Source organism: Hippoglossus hippoglossus, chromosome 7 (genome assembly GCF_009819705.1).
Source record: "Hippoglossus hippoglossus isolate fHipHip1 chromosome 7, fHipHip1.pri, whole genome shotgun sequence".
In the NCBI taxonomy this organism is placed as follows: domain Eukaryota; kingdom Metazoa; phylum Chordata; class Actinopteri; order Pleuronectiformes; family Pleuronectidae; genus Hippoglossus; species Hippoglossus hippoglossus.
In genome coordinates, this window is record NC_047157.1 from 7,723,978 (window position 1) to 7,741,612 (window position 17,635).

The 17,635-nt window shown below is 40.7% G+C and overlaps 1 protein-coding gene across 1 annotated transcript in view; it reads left to right on the forward strand.

Moving 5' to 3' along the window:
* Positions 1-17,207, forward strand: part of tafa5l (TAFA chemokine like family member 5, like) — a 54,165-nt gene extending 36,958 nt beyond the window's left edge. Inside the window, exons 4-5 of the mRNA XM_034590920.1 lie at positions 12,264-12,307; positions 15,044-17,207. Coding sequence (XP_034446811.1) covers positions 12,264-12,287 — 24 coding nt within the window. The 3' untranslated portion in view covers positions 12,288-12,307; positions 15,044-17,207. The remainder of the gene's footprint in view (positions 1-12,263; positions 12,308-15,043) is intronic.
* Positions 17,208-17,635: the final 428 nt, after the last annotated feature.

The window sequence follows — 17,635 nt, forward strand, 5'->3', positions numbered from 1 at the left end:
TTTATTTCTGATTGGCAGCCTCATTAATGTTTACAACGTGTAGCTACATCCAGCAAATGAAATGAGTAGCAGAAGATATGAAATGCAGCTTAAATTGATTTGACACATTGAATATACGATATGTGATATGATAGAAAAAAATGTGCATTGGATATTTGCTTTGTACATGAGGTTATTTAAGTGGAGATAGGAAAGAGGAGTTCGGCAGATGTGTTGTTTAACCAAACAACATATTTATACAGTAAATCCTCTAGGGGACCATCTCTGCTGTCATCTGTTGTTTTTCAGTTGTATGTGTGTATCATGATTTGTCTTGTTCATCTGTTTGGGTTAGCACCTGACCTGCATGGGGCCTGTACTACAAAGAGACTTCAACTTACCCAGGATATACTTTCATTATCAGACTTGAATTAACCTAACATCGGCAATCCTGGAAAACCTCAATTAACCCTCTCAATTAACCCTGGGTTTTCTTATCCAGCTACAAACGCTTCGATATAACACAGGCAAAGTAGATAATTATGAGCAACTCAGTCCGGCTGAATTTTTTTTATTTTCATTTATAATCCTCAGAAACATTGAGCAGTTTTTAATAAAAATCTGATTAGTATTAAAAGCATGAACAGTGTCAGGTATCATGTCAGAATCAAAGAATATTTGTTGAATTAAAATGAAACTGTAATAAATGTTATGAATTCATATGTTATGATAAATGTCTCCCTCCGTTTGTTAGAAGCTCTGTTTTAAAAAGTTCGACCAGAAAATTGATTCTGCTCAACTATGAAGAAATCTGCTAACATTCAATATGTCTCACTCTATTGGTCAGTAGTTCAGTCGTTGATAGGTTTTGGCCTCTTATCATGAACTTAACCTGCAGGTTGTGACTTCTGGCGTGAACCATCTGTCTCAGAGACCCCTTATCTTCGTTTACAAGACAGAGAACTCAGTCCTGCTTACAAGACAGAGACCCCTGCACCCATCTGCTCAGACGCCTTGAGTGACCCCTGCAGTGAACCATTTGCCCAAAGACACTCAAAGGGAGGAAGCCATAAACATCTAAGTTCCTTGAGCAACACCCGTAAACATTAAGTTAACTCACAGAAACACATCTGTTCATACATTCTTCTACACACATGTCTGTTCTTTCATTAATTATTACCCAAATGCAGAAATTCCCAATACAGTACTGCAGGCTGCCATGTTGGATGCGGGCAACCAGTGTATGACACTTTTATTCTGAGTGCTGCTGGAATTGATAAAAGTGGACCCACTGATAATATTGTCCTGGTTGTAGCTGGTTATTCTCTCATCACTTTCACAACAGCTATTGGCCCAGGTTACCACATACTTCAGACAGTAATGGGCCCCATTGAAGGCTGCTGATGTCATTCCCTGAATTGCCTCCCGCACCATAGAGACACATATATTTCACAGGCTAATCATAAAAAAACAATGGCTGCGTTTCAATGAGATTTGCTGTGAATGTTCCTGATCTTATTAGGATGAATCCGGCTTTGTGTAATGACTGGATGACCTTTCCTCTAGCACCACTATCAGGCTAAAATTTAGACAGGAAATACTGACAATTAAATGGCAGTTTTACTGAGCATATCTATTCTCCTCAGAGGATTTCGACGCTCGGAAGAGACGCCATTAGAGCAAAGATACCAACCTTGAAATAATCCAGGTACAATTTACAACAGAGTATTCAACCAAAACCTGTAAAAATCCTACTACCCTACTCTCAATGCAGTCAAACAGGTTTTAATATAGGTTGAGTGTAGGTGTTCATTGGTTAGATACCATTTTTTCCCCCCGATATAGATTCAAATACCTTTACTTTTGCATAACGGCTGATACCGAGTATTGATCCGATACCAGTGCATTTAAAAAGAATAACAACTTATATAAAGTATTTTGACAGCTGTAAGCTACCATCCGTGTATGAAGGGATGATTGCTATCATTGTTGCATAGGCCTGGCTCAGGTTAAAGCCTTTGAAAAACAAATACATACAGAGAATAAATACTGTAGAACCAGTTTGACAGTCATTACTAAAAAAGATTACATAAAATAAGAGCTCGGTATCTAAACATCTCTAATAATAACTACTTTCCTTGTTATCCATTGGGGGGGAAACAAACAAAAAAATCAAACCTGCAAACACACAATTCGGTGGGGAAATGATCTGGCTCTCTATAGGTAAAATCAACCATTAATACATAATAATAAAACAGCAGAATAGTGCAATAATCCCTCAAATCAACTTGATGTATTAATAAAGTGATTTACGAGTCTAGCTGCATTACACACAAACACATTCTGTGCACCTGAACCTCTTTCATTTCACCACCCTCCCTCGTGCTGCCCCTCAGTGCGTGTGCAGCTCACGGTGGCACTGCCAGGTCACACTCTCCAGCCCACCTGCTAATGGAGTTTGCATATGCAGCCCCGCTCTCCACTGCCAGCTATCCATTAATATGAATCACTCTCTGGAGGCCCACCCAAACAAGCTGGCAATTTGTCTTCACTAGTGAGCCGCTGAAAGATCTACACATGATACTCTCCGTGGCGGGGAGTGCGTTTCAGGAGGGGTGGGGCGAGGAGTTATGAGATTGGTTTCATACACTTGACAGGGAGGGTGTGGATGAGAATGGCTGGGTTACACAAGAGCGCAGCAGCGTGCCGGATGTGTGCGAGTGTGCGGAGGGTGGAAAAGGCCGTCAGGTTGAAAATTGGCAAGACAGACAGAATTTAAGACGGTGAAATGACTTTTTCTCCTTTCAGGTGAGCAGAAGGGTTGTGAGATTGCATCACTTGCTCCCTGCTTGGTGAGACCACCACTGAGGTCTATTATTAGCTTTTGCTAATCAAGTGAATGGCTCAAAAGGAAACAAAAAAAACCCTCTTTAAAGATCAGACTGTTTCCCCAAATTTTTAGATACTTATAACCCTGAGTGGATCATATTCAGACTGCAGCTCATGTGCCCTCCGACCCTCAGACAATACTCGAAAGTCGCCAGGAAAAGAAATATTCCTACACCCACACAGCACCTGCCACTGCTCAGCTAGTGTGTAGCCTGGACAGAAAAAAAACTGTTGCAGTTGGGCATTTTTGCCAAACCAAGGAGAGTAGAAATACACACACATGCAAACACACACACTCTGCACCACCCGGGAGGTTTTTTTTTTGCACTGATCGCCCTCGTCCAGCTATGTGCTCTCTGTTCCCGTGTCAGCCAGCCCGAAAAAGTGTGTGTAGTCCTGCCAGTGTGTCTGTAAACATGAAGACATCATAGCCAGTTAGCTCCGAAAGCTTTTTGAAAGGACGCCATGTGACCAAAAGAAAAATCGTGATTTGTACAGGAAAAAAAGAAGATACTGCACCGTACTGAGAAATAGAAAGAAAATAAAACAGGTGTTTGAATTAGAAATGTGACAAATGTGATGCATGAGGGAAAAACACGAGGAGAAGCTGGATTGTTCCGGTGGCACTGCGTCAATACAAATGTTCCTGTTCAGACTGATTGAGATATGAAATTCTCACCTCTTATAACGGAGGGAAGAGAAGGACAGATGATGTAGTTATATAACGCTCGCTAGCACCTCGGTTTAAAAGGCTTCAGTGTCTACGACACACGACCAGGCAGCCAAGTCATGTATCACCATGGTCACTGCAACCCATCCGACCCGAGACACACTTCCAATGAGTTCGCTTCTCTTCTCAGGCGACGCAGCAACATGGCTGTTTGTCTGCGAGCTTCTCGAAATGAATTGTTGATTAGTTGGTGAGGCTGGAGAGTCGCGGTGCAGACGACAGATCTCTGCTTGGCTTTGTGTCATTAGTGAAAAAGGATGGGAGAGGATGGAGCGCTCAAGTAAAAGTAAACAGAAAGGCAATAAGGTTTCAAATTGAGGCTCAGGTGCACCGCCAAAAGATGTCCTGGCATGTGGTCTTATTTCGAATGGAGTTTCAAGACAGATGGTGAAAAGTAATGTTGAGCTGGCATTATTTCACTTCTCCAGAAACTGCAATTCAGTTTATTTTTTGTACAGTTTTCTTAAATTTATTTAGATTTCTTAATACCGCTGATTCAAACTGTGAAACAGGCAAGTGACATTTTCTCTGTCTCGTGATTGTGTTTATTTTGTTCAGATCAGTCCCATGAAAAAAACCACCAGCAATGAATTTATCATTCTAATAACTACAAGCATATCTCATAATGAAATACATGATCTCATTCCTCTGTGCCACCGAGCTCAGTCATTGTCCAAATAAAATATATGAATGAATCACACAAATGCACCAGTACCGGGAACACTTTATTTCACTTGACTTACTACCACATACACCCTCATTTAATTTAAATTTAATTTAACTAAATGTGTATAAATCCACCGCTGAAAATAGTCCATGACAAATGCATTGTTTTCTCCAGTTCCAGTCATCTGCAGTAATGTTGCTCTAAACTACAACTCAACTGGAAAATACTGAAACGTATTTGTAAGCTTCATTTTTAAGGGATTCATATCGACAGTGGGGAACAATAAGTGGTTGAAAACGTGACATGAGGTAGGAGAGTCACAGTATTTGAAGATGGACTATGAGCTTGTTGGTTTGGGACAGAAGATACACTCTTTGGGTATATTTATATCATGGGTATTTTAGGGTGGTTGTTGTTTTAAGCCTTTATTTGATTGTGGAGGTATGATCTATACATGAGAGTTATTTTGTCAGTTGGATCAGATTTAGCTGTTCAGTACGAATAGTCAACAATTTGTTCATACAAAGTAACAAATCGAACAGGGTTTGGTGGAGTGTTCAGGGTGAGAGTGATGCTCATATAATATAATAAACAAGACAACCCTCCAAACTAATGCGTGCTAACTGCGCTAATGCCGGATCTGAAATGTGCGACAACTAACAAAAGCCAGAGATTATTTCGTATTAAGTTGCTCTCAGAGTCTTTTTAGGTTTTAGAGTTTGCAGCTGCCTGTTCCCGTCGCAGACATCTTCACAGAGTGGTCGGGAATTAGCGGAATTACTTTCCACCAGGGAGCAGCGTTAAAGCGAGGAGTGGTCGCTCTGCATCTCCCTCTGGGGACCGAAATGTCCCCTGAAGTAGCTTCACACTAACTGAGAATGAAAGCTCGATTTGAAGAATCTCAGTCCACTGTGAGGTCTTTGACTGATGATACTCAAACACTCAGATGTGGCCTTTTTCAATTTTTTTGTCTTTTGCTTCTCTTGAACTACCTGGTATTTTTTGTATTTTATATTTTTTGATAAGGTCTGTAGCGGTACTACATGCTTGACTTTTTTTCTATGTTTAATAAGCTATAAAAGATGCAGATGCGGACACCCACACATCTCACGTACATATTGCTCTCTTGCTGCTGATGCAACACAACCAGTTGAGATCTAATATAACATTAGTCAACCAGAGAAGCAGAGGTGCCTTTGTCCTTCTGATTTATTGCCTTTAAAAAGCTGCTTTGTCTTTGTTATATTTAAACCAACAATCTGCATGGGGCGATGCATATATGCTTCATGTGTGCACATCCCCGGAACAGTATTTTGCACAGATCCATGTATTGCAACAGTATTAAAAGCATTCTGTGGCCACTGCTGCTACTGAATAACAATAATCATGCAGAAAGATTCCGCTGAAAGGACAAACTGCTGCTGCTGGTGAGGGGAGCGGTCACATTAGCAGCCAATCTTTTGTTTGTCATGTGATTTCATTTTTATAGGCACATTTTCCACTCTTATAAAACCAAATCTCAATCCAAACAGCTCATCCCACTGAGAACAAAATCTATTTTCAAGAGGTGCTTTTCTTTTCTTTTGGCTTTCGTTCTAATGTGCAGTTGCATTAGCGTGTATGTGACTTTGCACTTACCTTTTTTTGGGTTATGTAAATTGTAGCTTCTTTTGTTCTTCTCTGACTTGTGTTTGTCACAGTGCTGCCTTCTGAACTTCCTGCCAACAGATTTGTATTCTCAGTGGGTTGCCATCTTTAGATAAAGGTGGTCTTTGATGGTGAAATCACTTTCATTTGGAGCTGCAGCGCTGTGACCAGCAGCATTCATTTAGCCTAAATAAAACGCATAATGAGAGAAGTAAAGTAGGTTGTTTCTTGAATAGTAACTCCCAGTTCTGAAGGCAACACAGAGTAAAAATGTGCCCCCGAGTAAGAGGATGTGGTTTAAATGGTCTCGTTTCTAAAACAGTGGGGAAATATCAGAGGAAATCAGGACCGGAGGTCATTAGAGAAATATTTGTATCTTTGAAATGTATTGGAAAAGAGTATTTTCAAATATTAGATATGCATTATGGGCACCATGCTCTGCTGGTTTTCAGTCTCATTTGCAGTTGAAATTATTCAAATCTGTTCACATGCAAGAAAATTCAAATCAATTGAATCTATTTCTGCACTGTTGGGTTCAAACATACAGAAAAAATATTGCTGCAACAGATCAGTATAACATACAACATTTTATGTTATAACTTCAGACAATACAATACAATACAATGGTTGGTTTAGGGTAATGAAAAAAAGACCAAACTACAAAAAAGATATAGACAAGCTCTGACAAACATCCACGAAAACAAAAACACAATAAAACTCCAAAAAGAGCAGTTTCTCTAAAAGTACAAAATTTCAGTTTCACATAGTGATGTTATAAGTGTGTATGTCATAATGTGAAACACATATTGTTGTAACTACAAACTTTTCACGTTAATACATTTTTCTTTTTCTGGTGTGGTGGCAATACCCTTTTGGTAAAACAAGAATTAATTTTGTGCAGCAGTATGTACCCAGAGAGCTGCATATCTGCAATAAACCAAAACTATAATTTTCGATTAATTGTCAATCTAATAACTCGGATGCACCATCCACCCTCTCTTTGATACAGACATCAGACAGAGGAGTGTTAGACTGCAGCTCATACGTTTTATGTTTCACTGGCTCACCTCCAGGCTCTCATATACATTGCCGTTTGTGAACTGCGAGTAGCCCTGCCATATTGCATGTGACAGCTTCTCTCTGGATCCTCGGGGAGAACATACTGTAGCCTTTGGACGAACATTTCTAAAATGACTGATGTTCCAACAGCATGCATGTCCCTGCCAAACAGACAGAGTACATGGAGGTTACAGTTGATAAGCAAATACTCTATTTCAGTTGCATTCACCGATCTTCTGCTTATCAAATGGCAAAAAGAAAAATGCGCTGCTTGGGCCTCAGCTCATCTGTTTGTCAGGTGCTATGGCATGATCATCGGTCTTGAGGAGATAGCGTGTGAACTGATGCGGAAAATATATTGAAATAGGTTAGATTGATAGAGATGTTCAGGAAAGAGCTAAATTGCTGAAGCGGGCCCCCGCGTTGTGGTATTGAACATGCACAATATTCTGTGTGAAGTCAGCTTCATGATTACATTGACAGTATCTCGTACTTTCTTTGGTAGTCGTCCACGGGGTGTAAAACTGCAACACATTGGGGTTTTTTGTTTTGTTTCCTCTGGTGCTGCCATCATCTATTAAACCAGTCCTTTTTTCACATTGACTTTGCCAGGCACATGTTGCCCCCCTCTCTTCTCTGTCTGTAGACCGGGAATGAATGTGGTCTCCAACGCTGTCACTTTTCGATCGCTTTATCCCACTCCCCTTTTTGAAGTGCTGTCATAGCCGGGCTTTGAACTGCCATTTGTGTTTTAGCCGGCACGCTGCTCGTCTCCACAGCTTCGTCTGGTGTGAAAATTGCCACAGCCACAGGCCACATTTCAGCGCAGGGGTTTTTGTAATAATAATTGCACAGAGCCTCTTTATGGACTGGACACATTCAGGCGAGCTCAGCAGCATCCTGTTTCAAAGCGCTGATGCTTTTTGTGCCCTTTGCATCTTTTGTTTATGCATTTTTAATAAATTGTTTAGTGATGCTTCCACTGATGCAGACAGCAGCAATCTATTGTTTTTTGTGCAATTTTAGATGCTGGATCCGCCCTGAAAACACAACCCCAGATCTGCTAGAAATAAGATACGATTACTCACAATACTGTTCCTTAAGTAGAATCAAAAATAATTTCCAGTATTTGCACTGTTTTTTAATTGTTATGCAATTCTCATACTACATTCACTGTCATAGAACAAATTGTGTTGGAAGGGGTATTTTTTAGATTATCACCTATTTATTGATAAGATAAGATTTATTGATCCCTCATGAGGGAAATTCACTTGTTACAGCAGCAGATAATCAAAAAGACGTCGGCAAAATAACAAGTGAAATTAAAAATATAACTGAAATAGACAGTAAAATTTAAATAGAAGTAAACAACCATCAAAAATGGAGATTGACACAAACTCAGAAAGGAGGTTGGAGCTGCTGCAACAAGCTGCCACTCATGCAGCGCCCTCTTGAAAAATAGATGCAGTTGTTCCGTATCCTGAGGGTGGAAGGATCGGTAGTGTTGTACACTGAGCACATTTCAAAGCCCCTTGATCGGCCCAATATGACTTATTTGATTTCATTTATTAGTCTACATAAATGAATTGACTTGACCATATGTTCTCTAAATTGCACAATGTTTATGTGACAGCTGTAAAATACTTTGCAGGTTAAGATTTTATATCAACTGATAACTAATGATGCATTGGTATAGATTAAACCACCTGCTCACGTTTATGCACCAGTAATAATAATAATATAAAATATATTGTAAGACTAACATATTTCCTTCTATATTTTCTTCAGCCTGTTCACTCCGCTCCACATACACATCACAGCTGAGTGTTTGGCTCTGCGTTGCTGCTGTGCATTTTACTTTCCACTCCACATGTCCTTTGCTTTGCATTACTTTCCTTCAGTATGAAAATCAATACCCACGCTCTTGCTTGAGTCGAGTTATCCATCACTATTTATATCAAGTCTGAATCCATTTTCATCAAAGTTTCATTACTGGTTTGAGCTAGCGCATTGCTGACGTTTTATATTAATCTGCACTTAAACTGCATTATCGAGCAGCTGTAATTTACATTTACAAAAATGAAGGTGGACTCTTGTAAAATAACTATTGGTTTTCCCAGTCGTACAGAAATGAACTTAAACCAGTGTCTGTCTGGGACAAATATAACCGAAAATGTTAGGTCTAGGTGAGTAGTGGTCAAAAATGGCTAATCGATCAAAAGACTGTGTCATGTGACAGAGTCCGACGCTGTGACTTCCTGTTTCTGGTCTGCTTATTTAGAAACTCTCTGGCGTCCCTTTTCACTTCATAACAAGGGCTCTGCGTAGGGTACACGTCTACAAGTAGTCTGCGGCATAGCTTCGAGGCAGAGGCATGAATTGGGTTTAATATATACCATCATGCATTGCGCTAGTGGTGGAGAGACCAGAGGAGTGAGATCAGCAGGAACAGTCTGACCTGTCATTTAAATTAAATAGAAGTACAAATACTAAGTGCAAAATAAACATTAAAATACTGCAGGATTTTCCACTGTCCACTGTTGTTGTTGCTGTCCTGCAACAGTGATTACCGGGGCAGAGAAAATGCACAAAGTATTGTCCTAAAGCCTTTTTTCTTTTCCTGATGAGCTCACTATGAAGTGTATATAATTATCACTATATAGTGAAGTAGGGAATAGTGAATGAGAGGTTGTTTTCGAACACAGCACTAGTCTCCCTCAGCAGGGGCGGATCCAGGGGTTGGATGGCTGAAATCTGATTGGCCCCTGTAGTGCCTCTGTAATAATAAATTAAGTTTTTTGAAGTACACAACTTCAGGACTAACTTAAATGTGCACCTTACTGAATCATGAATTTTGCATGGATGCTGGACATATATTTGGAGCCTCTGTGTAAACTGTGGCCCCTGATTTAGAAAACTTTTAGATCCGACACCGTCCCTCAGCTCTCAGCATTAAAATCTCTTTTAGGAAACATTTTTTGTTCTAAGTCTCACAGAAATGCTCTCATCAACCATGTTTTCAGCCACAACATGCTGCTGTTTTCAGCAAAACATCTCCAGACAAGCCGAACATCAGCTCTGCATCAGGCTCAGCGACGCAGGGTCTTCAGTGAGCTATAGCTGTGCTTGTTAGCCTAATGACAACAGCAGCTTGAGTGGTCAGTAATGGTCTTGGACCTTTGTGAGTTTCCAGCTGATGAAACCAACTAACTCCTGTGCAGGACTTCACTTGTTTTGAAAGACCTCCGGGAAAGGTCTTTTAGTTACTGCAGTGATGGCACAGTGCCTGTCTCCATAATGGCTGGTGGGGCTGCTGGTGAGAATTCTGCAGCTTGAAGTGCCACCAGATATACTGTCGCTGCTTTGTTTCCTCCTGAGCACTGAGCAAACAAGCTGTCTGATGTACCTGCAGCGGTTTCCCTCTCTCGGACACAAAGATTTCTGGGAGTTGTAATGTTACCTTTGCTGAGGATATTTGTGTGGTGCGAAACATACTGTGTTTAAAAAAATACTTTGATCCTAAAATATGCTGTGTTGATGATAAGGAAGGAAGTTAATTGAATCCCTTAATATTTTTTTGCCAATCTCCGCTGGCGCTCGCTCAAAGATCCAGGCTATGCACCTCATTTGAACTGTGAAACTTTATCATTTATGCACAGTGCTCAGTGTTTACAAGTGATGATGAAACAAGGGCACCCCGAGCTCAGAGACGAGGTCCAAATGCTTCAATTTCACCACAACAAAACCAATTAGCAAAGCTCTTATTAGTCTGTTCCCCACTTCCCCCTCTCTCTCTCTCACTACTATCTGTGAATCTCCCTCATCCTCAACGCCAGCGGGAGATAAATATGTCTTCTGTGTCCTTGGATTCCTGTCGTGTAAGCACTGGCGGTGGTGAGCACTGTTTACCGGTGTGCATGGCAGGCAAACAGCCGCCACGGTTTGTCCCCGTGGGGCCAAATTCACCTTGTTACCCTTTTAATTAGTAGGAGCAGTTAATAGTGCTGTCCGCTTCTGCCGCCTTAGCACTCTGCTCCGACTTCAAGAATCCCTCAGATCGATAGCCACGAGTCGCACTAAGGCAGGCAGATGAGCGAGAGGCGAGGGGATCTATTGTGAGAGCAGCTCAGATGCATTGGTGATGGTTTTTGGAGAGAATGTCAATAACATACTATTCCCTTTAAAGGAACCTTCAGGGCCTGTGTACGTATAACTATCCCTTTTTCCTTTTTCCATGTACATTTGAAGGGATAACAAGGTCTCTGGGTTCCAGGGACCTGCACATTCCTATCACCCAGTGTCTCCTCGTCCACGTTTCCTCTACCTCGAAAATGAATGTAATCAAAAAGCTAAGGGTTTGCTCTGCAGATTCTATTGTGCTCTTATAAGCTTTTATCCAACTGCTCGCCCTGTGCTCATTTCTTTTCTTGTTTTGATTTAAAGATGCAGTGGAAGTACTTAGCATTTAGATGACATGCTGCAGAAGAGGTGTGATGGATCAGTGCCTCTTCAGAGGACTGAATTTCCTCGACAGTGCCGCAGCCGGCCGACCCGGTCGGACAGACAGAACGACGGATCGCAGGACGTCAGGCTGGGTGGGCAGCGGAATACCAAGTCTGCCTCGCTGCTGCAGAGAAGCCTGGCACAGCCGCCAAGAGACAGGGGCTGCTGGGAATGCCAATGCAATGCCCAGGCAGCCGTCTCGCCTTGGCTCCTCCGATTGGCTAAACAGACCATTAGCTTCTTGATTATGATTAGCAGAGTCATTATCTACGAAAAAGTGGCTCATTCACCAATATTAAGAAGGCAAGGGAGCTGTTTTCTTCCTCCGGTCAAGGGGAAAAGTGTGTGTTTTCAAGTGTTCTCCTTGAGATGAATGCACGCGGCAAGAAGTTGTTGTTCACAGAGAAACAAAGTGGAACACTGTTTATCACCCTGCCCTACAGCTAATGCGATAAAAAATGTTCTGTCTGTGTGATGCCACTGATGGAAGAAAGGGAATGTCTCTCACTCGTTAACGCAGATGATGAGGTGGCCATTACTCGCTCGTATTTTCCGCTCGAGGAGAGAAGCAGTGTCCTCAGAGGTCATAAAAACAGGGAGAGAACAAAATAACCTTCATCTTCCTCCATCTCGCCTTAGATATAATTGGAATACATGCCATCTGTGCTTTTAAATGGACATATGCTGCTTTGTGTCCAAGGCCAATATGCTTAAGGAAAGTTGAATAAAACGTTGGTGAAGGCCGGTCCTCTGTTCCTCTGATGCTGACCTTCTGCTTCTCTTTTCCAGCCTATGCCCAAGGAGCCGTCGTAGGATGCAGAGGAACACAGCAGGTATGTGAGGTTTTAATGATGTATTTTATTCTACTTTGCATACCGGGTGCAAGTTGGGTTCACTTTGACATACAGCGCAAGCAACCCAGACACTTTTGATTGGTGCGTCTCGAAGAAAAGCAGAAATAGTTTCTTTTCAGGGAAACTTAGTGAACAGCAGAGTCTGCGCCTCCGTTCTAAGTTGTTATAAAGGGTCAGTGTAGCTCAGAGCTGGAATGAGTCTGATATTATCGTCTATTCCACTCTCACTACTGAGCTTAAATAAAGATCATCAAGAACTTGGAGCAGACTTGATGGAATCTACCATTTCTCAGGATTCAGTCACTTTGATGTATCAATGCAAAGAAGAGAAATCAAAGACGACAATTGGATTTTGGGAAATCCACAAAGATGAAAATAAAAAGGCCCGACTGGTTACATCAAAGAGAGAGGCTGCATCAAGTGTCAAGGCTTTCTTTTATGACCTAAGCGAAACACAGATATTTATTGGAGGCTCTTTTTCTTCCACAAACGCAACAACTGAAAGAAAATTATTTATATTATTTTCTAAATTTCACAGTAACATTTTCTTTAAAAATGTTGGTTGCCTTCCTGACGTTCCCTCCAAGTCGATACCTGCTTATGAAATGTCTGCGAGTAAAGGAGGACCGGTTAGCCTGATTCTGCTGGGAGTTGAACTTCCACAAAAAAATGTATTTTCTCTAAAAAACAAGGAAATCTGCTAAAGATTAAACTGAATTCCTCTCCTGAGAACACTGACTGAGTGTCTGTGAAGCTTTTATATTCTGCAAAACCACGGGCATTTGGAATCTGCATGCTTTATGTCCTCCTAGCCAATATTCTAAGATTGATTTTCCCTCTTCCACTGAGAAAACAAAATGAATCACGCACAATTACCAAGGACAGGGAGAAGAGGGGAATTGGGGGCGTCATAAATATTTATTTGCAAGCCCTGGGAATTTGTGCAATTCTGTGTGGATTTGCCAACTCATATTTAAGTGTCTGAATGATTTATATGGTCGGTCCTGGGTGTCACATTTGTCCACTGTCACCCCGAATCAGTTCTGTATTAACATTTATCCATTTATCCATATGACATATTCATGACATATCATTCAAATGGGTTTTCCTGATGAAATGATTGGTTAAATTAAACCATTAACTGCAGAATTTTACTGGAGATGAAATATATATTGGAAATGGAAAGAAATGTATTAGTGTATACACTCATAGACCCTTTTTAGAATTCTTCATAGAATTAGCTTTGTTAAAGCCGAATAAGTCAGATCCGTAATTCATAAAACTGCTGGTCTTAGCAATCAGTTTTTCATTCAGACTTGTCCATTCCATAAATGTTCAGCATCACTTAATGGAACAAAGCCAACACTATGTTTGGAGCCTCCTGCAGCAAAGGTAGAAGTGGCACAAAAACATCAGTGAATCGAGATATAAAAGAAGAAAAATGTCTCACAGGATGAATCAATGATGGGTTTTAAACCCTGCTTTTCCATTGAAGCATTAATCAAAGACCATCACAAGCATGAGTTGCTCTCACAATGAAGAACCTCATAATATTTCTCGTCAATTTCACCATTTATTAGATGGAGGTAATGGTGAAAGAGCGACTTAGCACATCACTTAATTATCATGCAGATGACATGATAATTAAATGAGTCGCTAAGTTTATTACATTTATTACGGGAAGACAAACACTTCTCTCTGCATATTTAACCTTGTTTCGGGATGCTGTCGTCTTTATGTTAATGATTTCATTTTGGTGTTGTGTTCCACTAAATGAAATGTTATGCTACATTTGACCTAGTGACACTTGCTGTCATAATTTTAACATAAAAGAGACTCGGGCGTCTATAATATTGTCAGCAAATCAACAAAGTTAATGACTAAAAACGTAGGTGTGTTTTTTTCCTATCTTTTTCAGGATTGTGGTCTCTTATTTTGACAGCGGGACGTATTTCACCTTAAGATTCTGTAACGCTCTCTGCTTGTACTTAGATTTGCTGTGCTCCAGCTTCAGCTCTTCTGCCCGAGCTCACACTGCTTTTGTGTGCACGTGAAACTTCTCAAATTTATCCCCTGTTCTTGGAAGTTTTCTTCTGCGCTTGGATGTTTTGTGCAACAAGTCTGTCATAATTCCCCAACCAATAGAATGCCAGGTGTAGAAATGACGGATGAAATTGCACCGCCCTCGTTTTGGTTATTTTTGCGAAAACACAGGGCGAAAAAAGAAACAGCAAGGCATCTATTTTATTTTTATAGTGAGCAACATTGTTCCCATAACATCAACTTAAACTAAAACCTAAAACTTAAGATCCTTGATTTTGCCGCTTCATGTTGACCAGTGTTCTACAGGACTCCTGCTCCATGAAGGTGTCGTCGTTTTTCAAGCCGGCCGTACAGGACTCTTAAAGACATAAAGCTAACAATTGAGGAATTGGAACAGACTTATTGCTTATTCCAAGTGCAGAAGAAAATATCCAAGAGCCGAGGAGAAATCCGAGAGCAGGAGCTGGAGCGTAGGACATCTAAGCACAAGCACTGTTTATTTGAGTGTGAGAGCAGTGTTGAGTGAAAGCATTACCAAATCTGAATGAGGAATCAATAAGTCCTGCTCTCAAACTGAAAGTCCACACTGTTAAATAGCAATAGCAGAAAAACATTTTTGATTTGATGTGATCTTGATCTGATCCCTGTGTTTTTCCTCCATTTCCCCAACAGGCTCATTGACATCCATGATTCAAAAAGGAACTGATGCCAGTCACTACAACCGAACATTATGTCGATTCACCTACAAGGCTCCAAAACTTGATCTTCAGTTGAAAAGAAATTAAATTAACAAAAATAATCATCCCTGAGCTTCTCCCATCACCGCAGTGGAAGACTCTCGGCAGCGACTTGTAAGAACTCTGAGAAGTCTCAAGTGAGCAGCATGGTACACCATCGCCATCGAATCTTCACTGCAGCCAAATTCACGGACTCATCATAGAACAAGACCCCTGTAAGGAACAGTTATGACCAGATGATGGAATATTCATTGAAGTACTTTACCTGTTGTTTTTAGTGAGTCACCGCCCGGTCTGCAAGGTGACGGCTCCTTGAAGGATTTTTCTTTGTGGCTTGAATTACACTTTGTCTCTCAGAAGTCAGCCCCGCTCTTTATCGTCACTGCTGTGAAACTGTCCAGGGTTATATTCCAGCCGAGTTTCTTTAAAGAGTCATGGCTTTACTGTTTAGCCAGCCTGCATTGTCCGTTGGATTCTAGCCTTTTTAACACCTCCCTCTCATTTGGCGGGGTGAAACTTTACAAGGCCGTAGCCTCCAAAATCTCTGCCCACACAGTTACGGACAAGGTGGACGAGAAAAAGCATGAAAGTGGATTGGGATGTTGCAGAAGAGGCGACAGATGAGTTGACTGTCTTTCCTCCGTGAATGAAGGGTATGAAGGTGAAATGTGGACATTTTGGATGATTTAGCTTATATCTCATGTTTTTTTTATTATGTGGTGCCAACATAGATTAGACAAGTAATTTTCTGTCAATGAGCCTCACACATCTTGTACACATCACCGGGAGCATTTGGCACATGTGGACCCCTGGCTCATTTTTATCGTCTGTATTTTGAGTGTATGTGAGTGTGTGTGTGTGTGTGTGTGTGTGTGTGTGTGTGTGTGTGTGTGTGAGAGAGAGAGAGAGAATGTGCACATGCAGAGATACACTGTGAAATAAGTAATGTCCAATGCATTATTCATACTCTTGTATATTTTTGGGACACGCCCAGACCAGAGCTCACCATCTGGCAAAGAGCATTTGTGATTTTACAGATGTTGGATTTCATTTGAATCTTTGTAGATGAATCCTGTGTTTGCCTTTTCTTTATCTTTTCTTGTTTTTTTCTTTAGTACATAGAGATATTTATTTTGGGGGAAAATATTATTGAAACTGGGTAAAGATCTGAAATATGTCACATACGGTAAGTTAAATTCTGTAATTAAAAATCAATTTATGTGTGATTAAATGTAGTTCAGAATCCTTGACTAAACTGACTATTTTCATATGAAATGTTTTTGGCAGGCTGCTGGAAGTGTTATTTGCTGATTTCGATTTTAATTCGTGTTTTATGTTCTGTGGATCTCATTGAAAGCGGAGTCGAAGAAAATGAGAATATGAACACCAGTATGATATAATAAAACACAATCCAAGTACCACAGTGTGACAAGCTGCAGTAATCTGCACAGCGTCCTGTTTGTTGCAGGTCGGTTGCAGTAGATTACATTATATTGTACAGGTTTCCCCATTTCTGCCTGTTTTGTTTCTTTTATTTCTTCTAAAAACAACAAGTTAAGCATATGAAGACATAAAGACAGTGTTCACTCCTGGGACCTGAGGCATGTGTATTTGGTGTGTGTGTGTGTGTGTGTGTGTGTGTGTAGATGGGTGGTCCAGGTATTACTTATGTTATGGGGACCTAAATCTGTTTAGACAGTCACATTATGGGGACCTTTTCCACCACTGACATTTTCAGGACCAGTTGACCTCATGGGGACTCAAACCCTGTCATAAAGAGGCAAAATATAATTTCTGAGGACCTGGTTGAGGTTAAGATTAAGATATGAATTGTGATTAGGTAAAGGACAGGGTAAAGTATGAATCGGTCATGGTTATGGTAAGCGGCTAGGAAATGCATTATGCCGATTAGTTTTTTCAATATAATAGCATTACAAGGGTGTGTGTGTGTGTGTGTGTTTTCCAAGTTAACAGAAGTTTGTGGAGTGAGATTGAAAAAATACCATTTTCCACCTGATCCCATGCTTTTGATTTCATATGGTCTCTTTATTTATCGCCTCTTTGGTTTTCTATCACCGTAAATACATTTTCCCCTTTGATTTGACTCACCGTCAGTGCTACTGCATTCACATTGAATCTTTTAGTAAAATGACAAAAAAAATCTGGACCTTCTGCTCTTCTGAGTGGTCTGAAAATGTGGTTACAGCACATATCATTAAACCAACTTGTGTGAGTTCTGACACTTGAGCTCTGATGCAGTGGGGGTGAGGGACTATCAAGTGGCCCCATGCTAAGGCCTAAAAAGTGCCTCAAACGTTTATATATAAATGTCTTGTCCTTTTATTTCACTCTGTGCTTGTTACGAAAGAGGCTTTGGGTGAAAAGTATGAAACTTCAGGCCAATTACTTCCCAAAAATGACAAAGCAACAGTAACTGAGACAAACTGGAACAAGAAAAGATTTCTTGCACAGACTAAAATGAAATTGGGTAACCCTTCCAAGTATATGATGTATTATAACGCAGACT